A 17207-nucleotide genomic window follows, 5' to 3' on the forward strand; every position below is an offset into this window, starting at 1 on the left:
CTCTCTCCTGCAGGGCCTGCTTCTCCTTCTTCAGCTCTTCCAGCTGCCCCTGCAATTCTCGGATCTGGGCAATGTCTGTGGCCGACTGAGGGGGGAAGAGAAGCCAAGGCCTCTGAGTGGCTGCGGATGGGAGGCCGAGAGGGAGGAGCCCCATGGCAGAGAGGACGTGCTGGCTGACCCTCGGAAAGGGTGGGCAAACTGTCCACGCCCACCACTGACCAGAAAGTTGGCCAGCGACATCAATCCTTATTCCCACTAGGAGGTTCCCTTCAGCTCTGCCTTTTATCTGAGCAGGGGGGCTGCTCCCTGGGAGGACGGGACATGTAGGCAGAGTCTGGGCCTTGGAAACGCAGACACAACCGTTGTGTTGTTTGCTGAGTGACAGCAAGCTCCCAGTGGGAGGGGAGGGGGCACCAGCTCCAATGGGGTCCCCAGTGGAAGGCCTAGTGATCGGGAGTCCGGGTGCCCAGAAAAGAGGGGGAAGGAGGGGTCCTAGCCCCCCCCTCACCTGTGCAATCAGAGCCTTGTGCTTCGCCATCAGCTCATTCAGGTCCTCCTGGTCCTCCTCGAAGCGCTTGAGCAGGTCGGCCTTCTCGTGCTGCAACTGGTACAGCTGCTCGTCCACCTGCACAAGACACAGCAAGGCCTCTAGGTGGGGGCTTCACGGGGGCGGGGCGCATTTGGGTCAAGGGGCAATTATTCAGTCGGGTACCAAGTGTTTGTTCCTGGTGGCCTTCTCCAGCTCTGAGTGCAAATCCTCCACCTCCAGGGACAGCTTCTTCTGAGACTCCTGGGCTTCGGCACATCTGGCTGCGCTCTCTTCCCACTGTCAGAGCAGGGAGGAAGGACATCAGTGGACGCTGTTGTCATGCTGGTTTTAGGGCTCCCCCCATGCAAGGGAATCGGGGGGGCATCCTCCTCCTCCTTCCCCTTCCTGCCTGGGAGGGGAGGGGGGAGGAACAATGGGGCCACGCTTCTTTCATAGCGGCTGAGCTGAAGAGACGGGCTCATTAATTAGCCAATGAGGTGAATCTCCTCCAATTGGCAGAGATTAAAGCAACCCACAAGACAGAGTTTATAAAGGATTGTTTCTTAAGCATCATTGACTGCAACCAGCGGGCACAAACCCAGGAGGCCTCAAGGCTCTTCCACTCCGGAGCAGCCCCCTGCCACCCCCACCCAGGCCTGGCTGGGCAGTCTGAAGTCCCCTCCGCCTCCGTGCCCGGTTTCTCCATCTTGTCTTCTTCACTCCTGGCGTTTGCCAGCACCTGGTCTTGCTCACAGGTTGCCCGCTGGGCCTTTGCTCCACTCATGCCCAACCCGTCTCCGAAGCCTCCAATCAATCCTTGCCCCCCCAGAGGGGCCTTTGCCTGTTTGCTGACGGAAAGGGCTGGGTCTGCAGCTGAAAGCTTCAGTGGGTGATTTCTGCCCTAAAACCAGCCTCATCGGCTTTTTACGCAGAGGCTTTGGAGATGGTAATTAAAGCCTCCCACCCAGGGGCTGCCTTTAGCCGGTATTAAATAACGGGGATTGTAAGAGCAGCAGAAAATTCTGCAAGGGAGGGACTTGAGCCAAGAGCATCCTGCTGCAGGATCCCAGGATCAGAGGATTTTGGATGGAACTGGCGAGCCCGCCCCCTCCCCCAAAGACGCAGGCGCTTGGCAAGCCTGAAGGGAGCTCCGTGGGGCTGCCTCGCAGTCCGGCTGCCCAGATCTCTCCGTGCAGAGAAAATGAGGCAGGGCAGGAAGGGGACTCTGCCCCATGCAGAACCAGCCCAGAGTGGGGAGGACAGGCTCTAAGGGCAGAAGAAGCCCCAAAGGCTTACTGGCCAAGCCAGCTGTACCCCTCCTCATCTCCAGAGGCCCTTGGCTTCACCCGCCTTTTCATCCAAGAGCTGGCGTGGCTGGATGGCCGTGGCCACGTCGCACCAATCCCCTGATTTTGTTTAAAAATTCTGCTTTCCAGTCTCACTTGCCCCAATTTGTGAGGGGAAATGGATTTGGGACACGCAGAGCCCTCTCATTCTGCACCCGTAATTCAGATTATAAACCCCAGAGCTCTGAATGTCTGATTGCCTCTCCTGAAAGATTTAGCCCCCCTTCCTTCCCTTCCCCTCCCAGCCCTTCACTTGTCTGTTCTCCTTCCTCCTTCCTCCTCTCTCTCTCTCTCTCTCTCTCTCTCTCTCTCTCTCTCTCTCTCTCTCTCTCTCTCTCTTTTTTAAATCTGCATAATAATTTTTTCCCACTTGGGAGCAAACAAACTGAAATTCCCATCAAAAAGGATACATAATGTATGAACAGATCAAACGTGTTAAGCTGGCAGTGCTGCCATCTGTTTAATGCCTCTTCTGCATGTTGACCAAGGCTCCCTTCTCAAAAGGCTCCATTGCTGGGGAAGGGCAGGAGGGGAAGTTTTTCCTTCAGCACCTCACCCCCCCAGCCATCCTGCCCCCGCTTCCCTGCTGCTTAAACCTCCTGGGGGGGATGGTGGAAAGGAGAAACCAATTCCCCGGGAAGGGGGGGGGCTGAAATTCACACCAATCTCAGGCCCAGCAAAAGAGGGGCTGCTGCCCAGGGGGCTACCTGCGCCTCCCTCCCCCAGCATCGCTTGTCTAGAGGGAGTGAAAAGGGGACGATCCTGAACATCAGCAACATGAGACTGGAGAGCAACAGCCAGACCTCTGGCGGGCCTTTCATCTGCCCCCTTCTGAATAAGTGGATCTTCCACATCCAGGAGCAGTATACCCCTAATCCCCACGTGGACAAATGAAGACAGGTTATCTGCGCAACGGCCACTGGCAGGCACTTAAAGGCACCTATCAGAAGGAGATAGATCCCAGAGATGATCCCTCTGGGCGGACAGTGGGCGGTGGCCTCTGACCAGGATAACATTCAGGAGACAAACTCACACAGTGACCCCTATTGAGGAGATACAGGCATTACAGTGCAGTGTACCACTGGAAACATTTGGAAAAACAGTGGGAAATTAAATTAAGAGCACCTAAATTCAGGGTCTCTCCCAAAAGGCACAATTCTGAAAAGCCAGCCCTCTGTGAGAGCCGGTGGACCAGATTGGAAATATATTTGAGGGTGAGGCAGGTTGCTCTCTCTCTCTCCCCTCTCAACCATATAAACCGAACTGAGGGAGGGGCTGCAGCAAACAGAGGGCAGGCTAAGGTATCTTCCAATCTCTCTCCCACACACACACCTTGGTTATTATCTGCAAAGCCCCCCGGGGGCTTCCCCTGTGCCAAGGGCAGCATCTTTCTAGCGCCTGAAGGGCAGCAGGGCAAGAACCCCTGAAGGGACCTGCAACTCCCCTCCTCCTTCTGCCAAACCAGGTAGAAACATCTGTAGTTCACAGATGCTGTTTACACAGAATTATTATCCCAATTACCAACGCCTGTGCTCGCTGTAATTGCCTGCATCTCTGGAATGGCATGTTTTCAATGGAAACAAGCAAGGGGGATTATTTATTGAATGTCTCCGGAATGCTTGTGCAGCTAAATTGGAACTACTCTTCCTGGGGGCCCCCAGCCATGCCCCCCCCCCATTTCAGGGATCAGGTGAGTCACCAAGACTGGCTGCCTCCTTTCCAGCGTCCCTCCCACCCAACCGCCTGCCCTGGGGCCCCTCAGCTCTGCTGCTGCATCCAAAGCCAGCCAAGGGGCTCTCTGCCCTCAAACAGCCAGGGCCCCTCCATTGCTGGGGAAGGTTGCCAGGAACTCCAACAATCCCACACCCAGCTTCTGTCTGTTCCCGATGGGCCCCAGGACACTTTGGAGATGCCTTTTATTAGCCCAATTCTCCTCCCCGCACCCCACCCTCAGCTTTCCCCAGTGGCTACACCACTATCCAGAGGGGCCCCAACCCGCTCCCAAGAACAGATGCCAAGCTAGCGCGAGGCTTGGTAATTACAGCCAGGGAAGACCCTCTATTAATCGAATTGCCCTAATGACAGTCCCAGCCCTTCCGGAGGAAGCTTCCTCTCTGCATCACTTCAAAAGGAGAGCCAGAGGATGAACAGGAAGCGGCTCAGAGGCTCAGGGTTCAGGTGCCATCAAAGACCGACTGAGCCACCCTCTCGTGATCTGCTGTGCCGGAAGAAGCTTGAAAAGTGGGGAGCTTTTAATTCAACCTTAGGATCGATTCAGCGTCCTTGGTGTGGAGCCATGCAGGCAAAGGCCAAGAGGCCCTCAGGCCACCGCCTGGCCGCTGAGCCTCTTCCTGGGGGCTCCCCTCCTCACCTGGCTGCGAAGCTTGGCCCACTCCTCCTGGCTTCCTGATGGGCCTGGGTCTGCTGCCCCAGAGGTCTCCAGCAGCAGCTGGACGTCCGCCAGCAAGGCGTGGGTCCTTTTCAGGTCGCGCCGGAGTCGCTTCTCCACGTCAAAGTCCCGGTGGCCAATCTGAAGGAAGGAGGGAGCTCAGGGAGGGCTTGTATTTGGGCGTCTATGTGGGGTGCCCAAAGCAGGGAACCATGTCAAAAATGGTAAATGTTGTTGTGTCACCTTTTCTAAGCAAATGCTTCAACCACCTAATGTGGCAAAAGATCCAGGAGAAAACTGAGCAGACGATTAATGTTGTTAATTCTCTGGGGGGGGGGGTGTCTTCAGCCACAGGGGCTCCCTTCTGCATGGTGAAAGGGGCACGCCAGATGCCACCCAGGCCTGCTGTTGCCCTGTGTCCTTTTGCAGTTGGCCTGCAGGGTCTACAGCCTCTGGGCGCCTCTGCCAGGGGTGAGTCCAGCGGAAGGACCCTGGTGCTGGAGGTGCCCCCCATCCCTGCCAGGCAGCTGCTCTTCCCTCACCTGCTCACAGAGGGTGGCGACCAGGCCCTCCAAGTCCCGCTTCTCACGCAGGAGGTTCTGCTTCTCGTCACATTCCTGCTCGCACTGCATCTCCAGCTGGCGAAGCTGCAGCCAAGCCAAAGGGAGACATGAGGGGGGGGGCTCACAGGCTGGGGAGGGGGACATGCCCAGAGACCCCCCCTCAGGTTGGCCATACCCGCTTCTGGCAGGACTTGCGGGTGTCCTCCAGCTCCTCCTCCTTGTCCTCCAGCTCCTTCTGGTGGATCTGCTTCGTCCGCTCAATCTCCAGCTCCAGTCTCAGGTGAAGCTGGAAGGGACAACCAGGATGAGGGGAAGCAGGTGCTGTGGTGGGCCTCCCCCCATCCCTAGCTGGGCCCCCTCTGGAAAGGAACACAGGAGCCGGAAGGGTGACCCCGGGGGAGGGGGGGCTCACCTGCTCCAGCTGCTCGACAGCTGTGGTCTGCTGGCTCAGCTCCTGCTGCTGCTCCCAGGTTCTGGATTCCAGATCCCACAGCTTCTTCTGCAGGGCGGCTGGGGCACCGGCGTCCAGGCTGGCAGAGTTACTGAGCTCGTCCACTTGGCAGCTGAGCGTTGCGACCCGCTGGCCCAGGCCCTCATTTTCCAACTCTTTTTGCTGCCGGGGGTGGGGGTGGGGGTGAGGGAAGAGAGCAGGAAAGTGGGCACCTTTCAGCGACCCGTGTGGAGAAGGCCTCGGAGAGCCAGCCTCTTCTGGAGCCTGGGCCAAGGTCCAGGGGTCTTGCCAGCAGCCCCCACACTCATTTGGGGCACTGGGATTCAGCCCGGCAGGAGGGTGGCATGGGCAGTCTCCACTGTGCCCACCCGGGCCTTACCTCGAGGCTGTGCCGCAGGCTGCCCAGCTGGAACTGGAGGCCGGAGTTCTCCTGTGCCACTTTCTCACGGAGGCTCTTCTCAAAGGCTGACTCCCCCAGCGCCTGGGCCAGCTGCAGGTCGAACCTGCCAGGAAACGTGGACTTGGGAATGTGGATAAGGAATCAACCTCCCTACAGAGTTGGTCCAGTTTTCGGTAAGCCGTGGGGCAAGAAGCCCCTGGAAATCCCCTGCCACAATGGTCTCCCTCCCTCCTTCTTGGACCCTGCTCATAACAGAATGCTGCCATTATTGTGGAGGAGACCAGGAGGGACCCGTAATATATGCCCCCCCCAGCCTCATCCCATCCAATGAATATGCTTGGAGTGTCGATGGCTGCCACTGCCTTGCTGAAAGAGCTCAGGGACTTCGGGTTTGGGGGGCTCCGGTGCTCCCCCTCAGGCAGACTCTTACTTCTTCTGCTTCTTCTCCAGCTCATGGTTGCGGCTCTGCTGGTTCTCCATCAGCACCCGGGTGTCCTCCAGCTCGCAGGTCAGCTGCTGGCACTTCCGCTTCAGTTGCTGGGCTGCCCGCCTGGCCTCCTCGTACAGCTGCTGCACCTGGCTGAGCTGCAAAGCAGGGAGGCCCCCGTGAAGAGAAAGCCATCCCTCTCTAGGGAACATCACGGATGCCACACACCGCCCGCTGCCCCCACCGCAGGGCCGCTCGGAAAGCCTCTAAAGCCGCCCTGTGCCCATGCCAGCCGGGTGGTCCCTGGCACGGATGAGGAGTTTGGGCGCTGCAGTGTGACTCCCAAAGCCCCTGAGGACTTTGCATCGGATTAGCACTTCTGGGGGTCCAGTAGGCTCTGGCTTAGCCCCAGGCCCAGCCAGGGACGCCGTGAGGCCAAAGGCAGCAGCTGGGCAGTAGTGGGAAGACCCCGGGAGGGCTGTCTTCGAGCCCTGCGCTCCTCCTGCATTCCCACATGCGTGTTTACACACGCGTGTGTCCTCTCCGTGGCCTGCCTTTTGCTCCACGTCCGCTTTGGACTGTTGCTCCCGCTCCAGCCTCTCTTCCAGCTGGCCAATTCTTTTCCGCAGAAATGCCGCCTCGGTCTCTGCGCAGTCCAGACGCATCTGCCACTCGTGCCCTGTCAGTGCGAGAGGATCCGCATTTGCACGGCCGGCCGGCCGCGCCCAACCTCAGGGTCGGCTGCTTGCACACACACACACAGCAGTGGCCTGAAAGCCAGAGGGGCTCAGGCATCCTCTGCCCTCCTGGGCAATTCCAATTGGCAGAAAGAAAACAGAGGGTCTCAAATGTTTTGGCCTCAGGGACCCCTTTGCAGCCTTAAAAATGAGCCCCAGGAATTCTGGTTCACGCAGCTCCTATCCAGAGTTATTCCCTGGATCAGAAAGGCCAAGTGAGAAATGAAAGAGTCTCAGTGGTCCCCAGGTGTCCCCAGAGCCCAGCAGAGCTGAAGCCTCCCAACCTTCCCAGGCAGGTCGTCCTCAGAGGGAGCCGGGCACCTTTCACGCCACGCTGGCAATAACCTTGGATGCTGCGCTCAGCCTGGCTCCCAAGACTTCTAAGACATCCTGACAGATCTGGGGCAGAATTTCTCTGGGGCGGCCTGGGGCGCCTTGTGGCTTGAATCAAACTGACATACCCCAATGCCCCCACCCCCCGTCAAAATGAGGGGAGAGACAGGTGTCGCTTGGGAGAACTGTCAGGCGCCCCAATCTAGCAGAGCAGTGGGGAAGGGGGGGCTGCTGCCCCACGGCGAGAGGCGGTCTCAAAGACGCCCTTGATTTGCTGCCCCGCAATCTTCAGAGGCCAAAGCCAGTTGGGTTTTGGGGGGGGGCTGCCTCCCACCTTTCCCAGAGCTCTTGGCCTCGATCTCACGGAGCTGAAGCTGCTGCTGTGTTTCCCCCAGCTGCTTTTCGGCCTCCTCCAGCCGCTTCTGAAGCTGCAGCTGCTTGACCTGAAAGGAAAGAGACGCCTAGGAATCCATACGCATGTTGTGCCACGACATGCAAAGTTCCCAGGAGAGGCTGGAATTCCCAGGGAAACACGTCTGTCTGTTGGAAGGTCCTCGGCTTTGAAAGGAAGGAGGCCTGGGCCTTTCAGAGGAGGCCTTCTGGGGTGGACCGGAGGTGCTTGACCAAGGAAGGCTCTGGGAGCAGCCCTTGTCAACCCGCTTCCTCCACTCCCATGGGGGCTTTTTCGGGGGCACAGCTGCAAACGGGCCTTCCTGCTCAATTGCTCTGGGGTCAACTGGTGAGGCACCGTATCCGGCCCGTGTGGAACAAACCTCGGTGAGGCTGCCTCTCTGGCTGACCCAGGCATGAGGCCTTGGTGCTGCTTCCTCTGGGAGGAAGAGATGGGCCTCCTTGGTGGCGGGACCGCAATGCCTGACCTGCCACCCCAAAGAAAAGGGCCAGCTCTGCTTCCTCCTTTCAGAGCCCCTTTTCAAACCAGCTTCAGCTGATTTTCCAGCAGCTGCTCCAAACTGAAGACGGAGAGTGAACGGATGCTTTGATTGCCGTTTTGGTCGTTTATGTGCAGGCAATCTGTACTGGGCACCAGGGAAGCTTTTCAGTGGCTAAACGCTCCGAGCCCAGCAGTGTCTATGCGTGGCACATTCAGGCCCCACTTTGGAGTTTCCCAGGTAGACGAGGGGTGGGGAGAAACCCCAAGTGAAGTGAACCAACCCTAGGGGGGTTGAAAGGAGGGCAGCTGTGGGGGCCGAAAGTGGCAGGCCTAGAGGGGTGAGGATAGCTGGGGGGAAATTTGCCCTGGTGATGCCAGGGATGAAGACCGCTGTTAGCCTCTCTGCGCCCATCAACACCTCCCACCCCCACGCACCTGCAGCTCTTGGGCCTCTTTTGATGCCCGCAGCCTCTCGGCACGTTCCACGTCCAGCACCCGACAGGCAACGTCTCCTTTCAAGCGTTCATCTGACAACTCTGCCGTCAGGTCTATGACCTAAACAGAGCAGGAACAAGAGGTGGGGGGGAGGGAGAGTTTTCCAGGGACAACACCCCCCTCCCCTGACTGCAGGGATACTTTGGAAGGAAGGAAATAAAGAGGAGCCTAAGGAAAGCCGCATCATTCAGAATCGCCCATTGTTTTGTCCAGGACTTGGGTGCCCTTTGTGGATTGAGAGCAAAGGCAGACAGACAGACCAATGTTCAACCTCAGCAACTGGATATATAGATGATGGATGAGAGAGAGAGAGAGAGAGAGAGGAGATACAGTGATAGACAGATAATCTCACTAAAACCACACTGGCAGTAATGCCAGCCCTCACAGTACCTGCCAGCTTCTACTGGCTTCCAGAGCGGCTGCACAGCAATGACCGAGAGGCCGTCTGGGACTCGGGGGAAACCAGTTTCCATTCAGCTGGAGGGGGGAGGGGCAGCAGGGGGACCCTCTGCCCACTTGGGCTCCCGTCTGCGCTTTGGGAGAGGAGGCTGCACAGGGATTGTTGCTTCGGAGGGAGTTTTCCTCACCTCACACAAATCCTCTCCACAAGTTTATTGGAAACCTGAGACAATTTGATAATCTCCCGGGTGCTCGGGGCATAATGATAGTGTTAATTAATTAATTGCTGAAAAGAGGCTTTGGCAGGAGCGTGCCAAACAACTGTTGTCTAATTCCCTGCACAGCCGAATGTGCAACAAATGCCTGCCAAGTTCGGGGGAAGGGAGGGGGGGGAGAGGGGGAGGAAAAGCCTGAGAAGCTGATCTGGCAAAACTCCAGCATCTCAATGGGAAGCCGGGAAAGAGCCCCTGGCTGGGCCTGGCAGAGAGAGCGGGAAGCGGAGCTTTCAGGAACGGACCCTCCTCTGCCCCTAGAGCCCCCCGTCGGTCCACCCTGCAGGACTGCCGAGGCCAGGTGCTTCTTCTAACACCTTTCCGCAGGAGACCAAAGCAAGGAAGACCCTCCGGGGTCTCTTAAAATGTGCCCAGGGCAATTTGCAAGAAGAGGCCTTTCGTTTTCCCCTCCCCTCCCCTTTTATGCTACACCATTTTGCAATCGCTCCGTGCTCTTACCAATCTACCCATTGTTCTGGAGTCAGGCACGATAAAGAACGCGATAGGAATGCTTTAAAAATAGTAATAATAATAATAATAATAATAATAATAATAATAATAATAATAATAATAATAAAAAAAAAGCACAAGTCTTTTGTGTTCCTTAGCCTCCGAGTTGACAAGGAATCCAAGCAAGCAGACCCCCCTCCCCCCCGCCGGGTGCTTCCATCCTGCAGGGCTGGATGAAGGGGCGGAGGGGGCTTCTAAGCATTTCTCCATGCTGCATCCCACCTTCCTGCAGCAGAAGAACATGCCAAGCACCGAGGCAGGGCACCCCTGTGTCTCTAGCAGCAAGACCACAGAAAAAGCCCCCCACCCAGCTGATGGAGAGGCCAGGCAAGCCACCAGCCTGCCAAGAAAGGCCCCCAAATTAGTTGTCTGATTGGCAGAGCCTTAAACCCAGCTGGGCGAGGCACCGCAGCCCTTCCTGCCAGAGAGAAGCTGCTCTCAAGCGGTGTCCTGGACTACGCCAGCCCCTCGGCCTGAACATTTCACCCACACCGGCTGGCCATTTGGGGCTTGGGAGGCCCAGATAAAGGAGGAGGGAGAGGCAGCAAGAGGGGCAGGGAGGGCCTGGGGCGCTGAGCAACTGCAGAAGCAGGCAGAAAGTAGGATCGCCGCTTTAATCTCCCTGCTGTCCGCCATTAGGTGCCATCTCAGTTCAGGCCATTCCTTCCGGGCCAGGAGAGGCTGGCATGAGTGTAACCGAGAGGGGGTACGGAGGGAGGGTGTCGCTGGCTGTATTTTCCCTGCTCCTTATTGCCTCAGTCCTGAAACTGGATTATATCTGACCTGCTGTCTTTCCCCTCCGCTTCTCATCATACCCGGGAGAGCTTGCTGTGACTCTCCTGCTCCCCACTGGGCCAGGCGCTTGTGCCAACGGCAGATGTGTCAAGTTCATCCTCCCTCCTCCATCAGTCAATGGCACAAGCGCCCCTTGGCACTGCTGGTTGCAATGCTGACCCAAGAGACGGGGCTGCGATGGGCAGCTGCTGACTTTTGCTCAGCCTCAGAAAGATTGGGGGGGGGACCCATCAAGGGGCAGGAGGAGAAAGACCCTGGCCCCCAAGACTGGCAGGAGGACCTGCCACCTGTTCAGTGGCCCACCAGTAGGAGAAGCCAATCTGTGGGGGCAGAGCTTGTCCATGATGGCACCATCGCCATAAACGTCCCCGCCCCTCAATGCTAGGAAAAAAAGCTTCAAAGATTCCCCTCCCCCCCCATTCCTTGTTCACATGAACACCTCCAAACATGCAATCCAAGCATCACCTGGATCTGCTGTGGCAGCACCCCGCCTACCTTGCTTTCCAGCAATTCGGTGCTCTCCTGAAGCTCCTGGCGAGAAATGTCTGAATTTTCCAACTTTTTTTGCAGCATTGCAAGTTCCTCCTGAGAGAGAGGGAGGGAGGGAGGGAGGGAGGGAGGGAGGAAGTTGGTTATTCACCATCTGCAACTTGAGTTCAGGATCACTCAGCATGGAGAGCAGTGGTGGGTTGCCCCCGGTTTGGACCAGTTCTATAGAACCGGTAGTAAAACTGGTGGGAGGCTCTGCCCGCCCATCCTGACGTCATCAGGAAGCTTCTGTGCATGCAAGCGAAGCAAGAGCACACACGCAGCCCCGTTGCAAACTGGTAGCACCCTGATGGAGAGGCTGCACCCCCCAAAATGGCTGCCTCAAGGAGGGGGGTCAATTGCCTATCACCCCATGAAAGGGAAGGTTGCTGGGTCTGCGTTGGGCTGGGGATTGCAGCCAAGGCATCGGGGGGGGGGGGTGCCAGGTGGGGGACGTTGCTAGAATCTCTCTTTTAGAGAACCGATTTAGTTCAGCTTCCTGCTGAATCTAAGGAAGATCAGGATTTGAGCCTCGCCACCCCCTTTTTCTCCTGGCAACGCAGGTACCTCCTTGACTCGGAGCTGGCCTTCTGCCAGGCTGATGGTCAGGAGTGGCCGGACGCCACATATCAGCTGCCACCACGGCCAACTCTTCACAGCTCGGTAGACGGCCAGGTTCCTCTGGATGCATCGGGCAGCCAGGCTCTGGATCTGAAGCAGGAGTAGGAGGGTCACCTCAGGGCCAAGGACCCTGAGACCACCCCCCCAGTGGGAGCCTGAGCGCTGGGATCCAGCTAGGCGTCTTCCAGCACTGTAGGCCAGAGAGAGACAGGATGGGAGCAGGAAGGAGCCCCCCCGTTTCCCTCTGCTCAGTAGGGGAATCTGCTGAAAGCCCCCAGCCTCTGTGGGTCCTTTCCCCAACCTCCCCGCTGGACCCAGGGGCCAGGAGGGCCGCCCTCCCCCACTGCAGAGCAGGGCTACCTTTAACTTCCTGAACTTCTGGCGGGAGAGGAAGCCCCTGCAGGTCGCCTGGAGCAGGACCAGGCCCTGGGACACCAGTTTCTCTCGCTGCTTCTCCAGGCGCGGAAGGACGCCGGCCTTCAGGAAGACCTGCCCAGAGGGACAGAGGGTGAAGCCGCTGCCCATTTCCCACCAGGCAGGCGAGAAGAACCAGGATGGCTGCTTCCAGTACCTGAGTGTGGCCCAGCGCAACGCTCTTCTTCTCCAGATCGAGGGCCCGGAAGAGCTCCTCCAGAGCCTGCAGAGAGAAGGAGCACCAACGTTCAGGAGACCTGCAGCAGCGGCCAAAATCTCAGGGAGGAGCCCTCAGGCAGCCCCCCATCACGAGGCCCACAAACGGCCGGGTTGCCCCATCTTGACTGCTGGCACCGATGTCTTCAACTGCTGCATTCAACCAACATTTTGGCTGGAATTGCCCAAGTAAAGATTTGGATTCTCTCTCTCTCTCTCTCTCTCTCAGTCTTCAGCTGCTGGACATCTCTTTGGGGTCCCTTTGTGGGGAGACTCGGGCTCAAAGCAGCCCCATGTTTCACTGGAATTGAACTTGGGAAGCTTCCTCATCCCGGCCAAGCCCCTGCATTCCTTGTGCCACTCAGATCCTCAGAACTCAAGACCCCGCAGGGCAGATGAGCGAGCCGGAGCACTTGTCAAACGAGTCTCCCTGCAGCGCAACCTGGCAAGCGTGGCCTTTCTCCACCGTCAGGCGCCTCTTGTTAAATCCTCAGCCGGAACCCCACACGCTGAGAGGACCCACAGGGCAGCTGCTTTCACAACACAATGGCCCCCCCACACCTCCTTCCCTGGGCGCTGGGTTCATGGCCAACAGGAGGACGGGGGTGACGGTTGGCTTTCCTGTCTTATCGGCTGAAGCTGCAGTGGCCGTCTGGGCTCATCCCTCCCTCCCTCCCTCGTTTCCCCTTCTGACCTTCTTCTCATCCGTCAGCTCATAGGCCGAGGTGAACTTCTTCATCTCCGGCTGAGCCAAGCCCTGGAAGTGCCGCCGGAACTGGGTCAGCTCCATGCGATCCGCATAGCCTGCCGGAACATCAATGGAGGTGAACCACTTGGTACACAAGAACTGGCATCCCAGACCACTGAGACTCTGGTGCCCCCCCCCGCCCCGGCCACCCAAAGAGCCTGGAGGAGCAAGTCCCATCTTGCACATTCAGTTTAATGCATGTTGACCAACCCCGAAGAGCTGAGTCCTGGCCAGCCCCCAGAAATCCCTCTGCACCCCCAGCTGGAAATTAAACGGGTGTGTGTGTGGGGGGAGAGATTGATAGAGGGGCTTTGCAGCACCCCAGGCCCCAAGATCTTGTCCAGCAGGGAAAGAGCTCCTCAGCCGGCATCCCCCATAGCGTGCCCTACGGCCTGTACACGGTTAACTGCCACTTGCACGGCTTCTGCTGGATTTCATAGACATTATAGCTGTTTTCGAGGTTTACACTGCTCTTTTATTGAGTTTCATCATGTTTGCACTTATTATTTGAAAGCGTGCGCTGTCCTGGGAGCCATGGGCAGAAACACACTTTATAAATTCCCCCAAAACAAACAAGCAGAGAGAAGTGGCATTTTGTCATCGCAAACACTAACAAGCTGCTCACAAAGCAAAGAGATTTGGGGCAGTGAGAACCAGCCAGCCGTGTGGAGAGGAGGCAACCTAGTGTCCCCCCGCCCCCCACCAGTTCTCTGGAGACTACAATGCCCAGAATTCGCAGCCAGATGTTGGTCTCAGCTTCTTCTAGGCTTCCTTGCGTGGTCAGAATCACAGCCAGCTTCCAGCCAAACTTCCCCACTTCCTGTATCCCTCAGTCGCCTGTTGTGTAACCTGCATCACAACTGCACTGCCCAGGAAGAGTCGGCGACCCTAACCCTTCCTTGCACTCGGCAGGGAGACCCAGAAAACCTCCCTTTCGTACCAATTCTGTGCAGCCGCAAAGCCTCCAGGATCAGGCTGCCGGAGAGCTGGGCGCGCAGGGCGGGAACGTCCCACGCCAGTCCTGGGGCGGCTTCCGAGGCCTCCGTGGGCGGCTGAGGCTCCTGCGGCGTTCCCGGGTCAAGGCAATGGAGAAAGTGGATCCGAGACCGCTTGAGCAGATTGCTGAGAGCATCCTGTGGGGGGAGGAAGGCTGGTTTCGGAGGGATCCCTCAGCAATCATCTTCCTTGCCTCTTCTGAGGAGGGGGCCAAGGGCGGCAGCAGCCAGGCTCTGCACAAGCTTGGTTTCCAGGCGGCTCCACACGGACACCCCACCCCCATCTCTAAGGCCGTTCTGGGAAACGAAGCCCCTGCATTTCCAAAGCCGCTTTCTCCCTTGTCGATCACATTCACAAGTGATTTCTGTTGGAAGCAAAGGAGGATCTGCCTGCCTTGATTTGGTTCTGCCTGTCAGAATTGCAGGAGCTGCCTTTGCAAACCGACCAAGTGGAAATGGATCAACGGGGAGAAATCCATCGACACCGGAGGGGGATCCCAGGCCGCCCCAGATGGGCCCTGCCAGGAAGCAGCATCTGAGCCCAGCCCAGCCCAGGCGCTTCGCTCACCAGCTGCAGCTTGATCTGGGCGCACACCGACCTCTTCTTCACGGAGGCCAAGCTGCCACTGAAGGTCTTCCTGAGGCAGCCGATGCGCTGCAGGGCCTGCTGCGAGAGGCCCTCCCAGCCTGCCACTGAGCGGCAGAGCAGGGGCACCTGGGCGCGTGGCAGGAAGACTTTCCTCAGAGCCCCTCTGTGGGGAAGGAAGGGGGGGCTGGTCAGCAGGAAGGCCGTCCTCTTGGCCTCCCCAAGTCCACCCAAATGGGCACCACGACTTCTAATTTGGCTCAGCCGTGGGGTGGCGGATCCGGCTCTCTCTCCGCCTGGCCTGCTTTGCAGGGCTGCTGTGGGAGTAGAGAGTCTGTGGGCCACCTGGGGCTTCTGGGAAGGGAGACCCCACCCAACGCTTAATTCTCGCCCTCCGGCCACCATTTCCCAGCCCTGCTGTTCCAGATAAAACAAGCTTGTCATTTCTCCATTGAGCTGGCTCTAAAAACTTCCCCCAGATCCAAACTTCCTCCAGGCTGAGCCGGATGCTGGGTGCTGACCCACATTGGCTGCCTTTTTAAACAGTGACGAAAACTGCGAGCTTTCCTTGGCAGCCCCCATTGCCCCTCCTGCCTTTCTTTCTGGCCGAATAGAAGGGGAGCCGAGGGGCTGATTTTCCCCTGGGCTTTCATGCCCACCCCCAGCATCCGAATGAACTTCCACCACCCCTCCCAGTTCAAATAAAGCCGGTGGTTCAGGAAAGAAAGTGCAAAAAATCCTCCCCTCCATCACCAACTGCCCTCCTGGCAAGGCCTGTGAGGCAGGAGAAGGCAGGACAGCTGGGCCCGGCTCCAACCACCTCCTGGTCCTGGAAACTGCCCCCCTCAGTTGGCATCTGTGCCCCAGAGACGCACTTCCTTGCTTGCATAGTTTGGCGGGAAGATGGCAAGCGCCAGTGCTTAAGTGGGAATGAACCCAGGAGCTTGAAACTGGGCCAGACCGCAGCCACCTTCCTTGCACCCTGGAAGCTCACCTGGCAGCCCCAGGCAGGCAGGCAGGCAGGCAGGCAGTCCCTGAAACTACCTCAGAGCCCAGGCTGCCTCCCTCCCTCCCTCCTCTGGCCCAGCCAGCCTGGCACTGCAGCCCCTCTGCCCCCCCAGCCCCAGAGGGGGAAAGACATCCCCCCCCATCCCCACTCACATCTTGGACTGCTGCAGAAGCTGGATGGCGTTTTGCACGGAGAGGTTCCACTTGGCCTTGCCCACCCAACCGGTGGCATCATAGCGGACGGGGTCCTTGCCCAGCCGGTGGGCAACCTCAAACTGCAGGGGCTGCTCACACCTGCGCAGGACCCCCTGCTCTGCAGTGAAGAGGCAGAGTAAAGCTTAGCTGTTCTGCTGAGGGCGGGTGGAGGATTAAGGGGCCAAAGATGCCAAGATATTCTTCGGCCTTGTTGGGCACCAAGTGGGCAGCACATACATGCCATTGAAGTGGAGACACAGAAAGGCCCCAAAGCCGCCCTTCTCTGAAGCATCCAGAAGGCAAGGCCGCCCCTTGCTTTGGTGGGGCAGAGCGAGAGCTCAGAGGGGCTGCCTTTGACGAAGGGAGGAGACCCTTCTGCCCTTTCCGATGCAGCTTTCCCCTTCGGCCTTACCTTCCTTCCCGAAGGCTGAAGACAGGCGGTCGAGGGCCCTGCTGTCGCTGGAGCTCTGCATCAGGGCCTCCTCATCCAGGATCCAGAGCAGGCCCTGGGGGCCCTCTGAAGAGAGAAGCATCTAAAGGGGGACAGACTGGCTTCAGCCACATGGCGTCAGCCCACCCCCCACGACATGCCCCCCTGGCAAATTTCCTGCGGTTTATTAATCACTAATCATTACTCATTTTAATTATCATTTATTTATTGGCGACTACGTATGTATTATTATATCATTCCATCTGTACAGGAAATTGTACATTTCCCTCCTAGCAATCTGCAGTTTTACAGCTCCAGGTTGGGAAGCAGATTTGTCCCCTCCCAATAATGTTGTCACGGAAGGGGGAAAAGTCTGCTTCTCCCTCCCTGCAGGTGCCCTGCATCGATTGTGGCCACGGGGTGGGGGTGGGGTGGGGTGGGGGTTCCACCTCCAATCAGGATCGATCCCACCAGGGCAGGTCAAGCACAGTGATGCAGACCGGAGGCAGCGGCATGCCAGTTAATGCCATCCTTCTACGGTTTGAATCCGAGTCGGTGGCACAACTTGTAAGGCCGGCCTGGCACCGGAATACCTTGGGGCATCCTTCCCCCTGGCTCTTTGGCCTCTCACAGCAGGGGCACAGAAAACCTGAGTAATTTCTGATCGTGAGACAGGGAAGGGCACTCAGAGCCCCTAACGTTTTCTGAGTTGATGGCTCCTTCCTAGCTGGACTGGCATCCTTGGGGGCAAAGGCCCAGAGCTTCCCCCCAGATGTGTTTCTCTGGGTGGGTTTTACCTCCCCCACCCTCCAACCCACCCACCTCTCGTGCTTCGTGCCAGCCCTGCTTCCAGCGCTGCTCTTGGCATCAGGAAAGCTTTACCCTGCCAACAAACCCTCGGCAAGCTGCCCCCACCCCATGCCAGCCT

At 58.0% G+C, this 17207-nt stretch overlaps 1 protein-coding gene across 8 annotated transcripts in view; it reads right to left on the minus strand.

Annotated features, from left to right (window-relative positions):
- MYO18B (myosin XVIIIB) overlaps window positions 1-17207 on the minus strand; it is a 46529-nt gene that overhangs the window by 11319 nt on the left and 18003 nt on the right. For all 8 annotated transcript variants that reach the window (XM_087880314.1, XM_060681774.2, XM_060681776.2 and 5 more), the window contains 21 exons: window positions 16262-16382; window positions 15808-15967; window positions 14629-14812; window positions 14006-14198; window positions 13012-13121; window positions 12259-12324; window positions 12048-12176; window positions 11634-11777; window positions 11034-11123; window positions 8503-8622; window positions 7510-7618; window positions 6660-6784; window positions 6109-6263; window positions 5658-5781; window positions 5240-5440; window positions 5003-5113; window positions 4807-4911; window positions 4247-4405; window positions 713-826; window positions 509-625; window positions 2-85 (listed from right to left, as the gene is read on the minus strand). In XM_087880314.1, coding sequence (XP_087736440.1) covers window positions 2-85; window positions 509-625; window positions 713-826; window positions 4247-4405; window positions 4807-4911; window positions 5003-5113; window positions 5240-5440; window positions 5658-5781; window positions 6109-6263; window positions 6660-6784; window positions 7510-7618; window positions 8503-8622; window positions 11034-11123; window positions 11634-11777; window positions 12048-12176; window positions 12259-12324; window positions 13012-13121; window positions 14006-14198; window positions 14629-14812; window positions 15808-15967; window positions 16262-16382 — 2721 coding nt within the window. The remainder of the gene's footprint in view (window position 1; window positions 86-508; window positions 626-712; window positions 827-4246; window positions 4406-4806; window positions 4912-5002; window positions 5114-5239; window positions 5441-5657; window positions 5782-6108; window positions 6264-6659; window positions 6785-7509; window positions 7619-8502; window positions 8623-11033; window positions 11124-11633; window positions 11778-12047; window positions 12177-12258; window positions 12325-13011; window positions 13122-14005; window positions 14199-14628; window positions 14813-15807; window positions 15968-16261; window positions 16383-17207) is intronic.

The sequence above is a fragment of the Pantherophis guttatus genome, chromosome 17 (genome assembly GCF_059756535.1).
Source record: "Pantherophis guttatus breed Tessera chromosome 17, ASM5975653v1, whole genome shotgun sequence".
Classification (NCBI taxonomy): Eukaryota; Metazoa; Chordata; class Lepidosauria; order Squamata; family Colubridae; genus Pantherophis; species Pantherophis guttatus.